This window comes from Tupaia chinensis, unplaced genomic scaffold (assembly GCF_000334495.1).
Source record: "Tupaia chinensis unplaced genomic scaffold, TupChi_1.0 Scaffold142780_1, whole genome shotgun sequence".
Lineage (NCBI taxonomy): Eukaryota > Metazoa > Chordata > Mammalia > Scandentia > Tupaiidae > Tupaia > Tupaia belangeri.
The window spans coordinates 104,025-107,685 of NW_006202626.1; the positions used below are offsets into that span (position 1 = coordinate 104,025).

General features: G+C 35.4%; 1 protein-coding gene across 4 annotated transcripts; it reads right to left on the bottom strand.

Moving 5' to 3' along the window:
* Positions 1 to 2,608: 2,608 nt before the first annotated feature.
* On the bottom strand, positions 2,609 to 3,238 carry LOC102495268 (putative glutathione peroxidase 8). 4 transcript variants are annotated; one of them, XM_014582194.1, is made up of 2 exons: positions 3,188 to 3,238; positions 2,609 to 2,908 (listed from the first exon to the last, which is right to left on the bottom strand). In XM_014582194.1, the coding sequence occupies exons 1-2, from the start codon at positions 3,236 to 3,238 to the stop codon at positions 2,609 to 2,611; spliced, it is 351 nt and encodes a 116-aa protein (XP_014437680.1). The 4 variants fall into 4 exon arrangements, with proteins under 4 accessions (XP_014437680.1, XP_014437679.1, XP_014437678.1 ...); XM_014582193.1 differs by having other exon boundaries at positions 2,609 to 3,046; XM_014582195.1 differs by having other exon boundaries at positions 2,704 to 2,796; positions 3,035 to 3,238.
* Between the last annotated feature and the right edge of the window lie 423 nt (positions 3,239 to 3,661).

Sequence of the window (3,661 nt, forward strand, 5' to 3'; positions counted from 1 at the left end):
AGTTGTTGAGTCATTCAGTTTTAGGTTATTTAGTTTCCATATATTTTAATATTTTTGAGCATTACTCTTGAAATTAAACTTAAGTTTAATTCCATCATGGTCCGAGAAGATGCTGGATATAGTATCTATGCCTTTGAATCTATTGAGGCTTGCTTTGTGCCCTATGACGTGGTCAATCTTCGAAAAAGTTCTATGTGGCGGTGAGAAAAAAAGTGTATCTTGTGGTTTTTGGATAGAACGTTCTATAGATGTCAGTTAAAATCCATTTGATTTATGGTATTATTCATATCCTTTATCTCTTTATCTATTTTTTGTCTAGATGATCTGTCCAGAGGGGATAGTGCAAGAGAGAAACAAGAAGTGTCTTAAAAGGTCATTCCATCATGCTAACACGGGTCCTCTCAATGGAAACGATGCAAGCAAGAAAGAATGGGAAGTTGTATTGAAAATGTTAAGAGAGAAACAATTTCAACCAAGATTATTTTATCCTGCAAGATTACCCTTTATATGGAAAAAAAATGATTAACATCTTCTCAGACAAACAATACCTGAAATAATTTGCCAACACTATACCAGTTCTTCAAGGAACCCTGATGAATGTACTGTTCCAGGAAAACTAAAGAATTAACAGCCAGAAACAAAGGAATAAAAGGCAACTAAGACAATAGCCAACTTAAACATTGGGGCAGATCCAATAACATGGATAATAACATTGAATGTGAATGGATTAAATTCTCCAATCAGAAGACACAGACTGGCTGAATGAATAAAAACCCAGAAACCCTCTATCTGTTGCCTACAGGAAACCCACCTCATGGATAAATGCATACATAGACTGAAAGTGAAGAGTTGGAAAAAGTTTTTCCATGCAAATGGGAACCAAAAAAGAGCTGGAGTTGCGGTACTAATTTCTGACAAAATAGGCTTTAAAACAAAAACTGTTTAAAGAGACAAAGAAGGGCACTATATTATACTAAAAGCATCAATATATCAAAACGATATAACTCTTATAAATATCTATGCACCTAATACAGGAGCACACAAATATGTGAAGGAAAGATGGCTAGATCTAAAAGGGGAGATAGATTTCCATACACTAATTGTTGGAGAAGTCAGAACTTTTAAAAAAGTCTTGTTTGAGTATTTTTATATATGTATTGATATAATACTCTTGATATTAATACAAAACATTTTAGAAAATCTTAGTATACTTTTAATATTAGACAATGTTGATCATATATAAAATTTTCTTTACACGATTTGCTTTTCACAGATTTTGGTCACTATTCTTATAACTGAGCCATAAGAGAACCAAAGATCCTACTTTAAGAAAGTCAGTCTTTAATCTTTTTTGTGTTTATTTTACTCTGAGGCTTACAAAATCCAATTGTTTTACCTATTTCATAACAGAAGGAACCCAATGTTTAACTCCTGAAAATTAATAATAACCCTGATGAATTTACAGATATCAGACTTTGGAAAAAAGGAAGGTAAAGACTCCATTTGCACCCTCATATATAAAGGGCCAGACCCCATTAGCCTAAGCTTTAAGTATCAACCGGATCTAAGAATTGCCTTGATAGGTTTCACCCAGCTTCTGTAGCCTTGCCAATGACTGGTCATTTCTAAGCCCATTGTAAAGAACCGAAATTAGTCATTCTCCCTGCTTGCCCAGAAGGAAAATCTGTGAAAGCTGTGACTGACTTCCAATATAATTAGATTTCTTCTAATTCTGTCAAAACAATGAATAAATTGCTCTTATACTTTTGTATTTATGCTTCCATAGCCCCCCTTCATTTTCTAATAAGTCTGCATCTTGTTCAGCAAAGCATAATGGTTGCAGACTCTGGTTGACTATTTCTTTCCACTGCTGGCCCCACTGAAAAAAATTTACTTTCCCATTTACCAAATCTAGTCTCTCAAGACTGCCCTTTTTTGAGTGGCAGGTAGCATGGAGCTGACTCTTGTTCCTCGAGTCTACAGGCACTTATTCCAGTCTGTCCCAATAGCAACCCTACACTTTTTATTTATTTATTTTGAAATAACCAAGACTCAAATATAATTAGTTTTTATCATATAAAGAAGATGACAAAATATATAAACTTCAAACTTATGCTTAATAATAAATATTTTAGCATTACTTGATAATTTCTAATGTTACCATTAATTGTTCTAACCCTAGGTTTTTATTTAATAGGCATTTTTTTTTTACAATTTCAGCATTTGCTTTTTATTACATCAACATAGCCATTTACAGTTAGTTGCTCTAAAAACTTCAGTTACACACGATGTTCTCAAATCCAGACAGTGTTATAATCCTAGAAAATGTTCAGCTGAACAGTGGGATATTAAAGCACATTGGTGACTCTCTATTCTGAACTTTTCAGTGTGGTCAGATTAATGTACTTTATTTTGGTTCTCTGGCTAGTCATTATTTTTGCTTTAGTAACACCGCCATTTAGCACTCATTACCATTGAGTAACATGATGACATAAAAAAAATTGTCCTTCTGTGTCACATTTAATTGTCAGCGTGCTTACAATGAGAACAAAACTTCATGAAAACATTTCTGTTCAGACTAGTACATTAGAATGGGTCAATATAATTTTCATAAATCTTCTTTCTTTTTTAAGATCATCTGTCTAACCAGATCTGCTATGTCAGGCCTGATAACTTCAATGGGCTCCTCTGGCTTCCAGAACTTCACAACTTGACCCTCATGGTTGACCAGATACTTCCGAAAATTCCACCTTGGTTCCGTTTTTGATGAATCAACAAGAAATCTAAATGCAGGTTCTGCTTCCGATTCTAGAATCTTAATCTTGTGGAAGATGGGAAATGTTACTCCGTAGATTTTTCTCACAAAAGATTCTACTTCCTTGTTGAGACGGGGCTCTGATTCTCCAAACTGATTGCACGGGAAAGCCAAGACGCTGAAGTGGAATGGTTCTAACTCTTTGTGCAGCTCCTTCAGGGCTAAGTAATTTTTGTCTGTGAGTTGGCAGTCACTAGCCACGTTTACAACTAGTGCAACTTTGTCTTTAAACTTTTCCAGAGAAACGATGTTTCTTTTTGCATCCTTCACCTCAAAGGCATAAAAGCTGTTGATTTTCGGTTTTAGAAATTTTAGTTGTAGAAGAAATAACATCGCTTTGCATAGAACCATAGACAACAAAACTGCAAAAACCTTTGCTTTGGGCCCGGAACATTTTAATGAGTAAGTTGTAAGAGGTGCCATTTTGGATGATTCTAGAGGGAAATCCTAGGCATATTTTTTATATTCAATGAGGTAGAAAGTTTGTGTTTCAAAGGCATACAGCAGATATACAGGATAATCAAAAGTGAGAATTATTATGCAGATTAATTGACAAAAGTCAGGTGTCCTTGCTAGATCAAAGAGGGAAAAGCAGTCCCAAAAGGGCATGGTCACATAGCAAATGCTCTTTCTTAATTTTTTTATCCTAATAGTGGGGATTTGGGGACATGAAAACATGGGCCTTTTTTTTTTTTGAGAGGTTTTTGCTATAGGGTGCATGCGGTCGCCAGACAGACAGAGAGAGACAGAGAGACAGAAAGCGAGAAATCACCCCCCAGGGAAGATGGCCACACCGCAATCTCTTCTCCTCCATTCTCCTCTTGGGATCTTGGGCACACATGCACA

Coding starts and splice junctions, on each gene's coding strand:
- LOC102495268 (XM_014582192.1), bottom strand. CDS start 3,238: ATGGCACCTCTTACAACTTACTCATTAAAATGTTCCGGGCCCAAAGCA.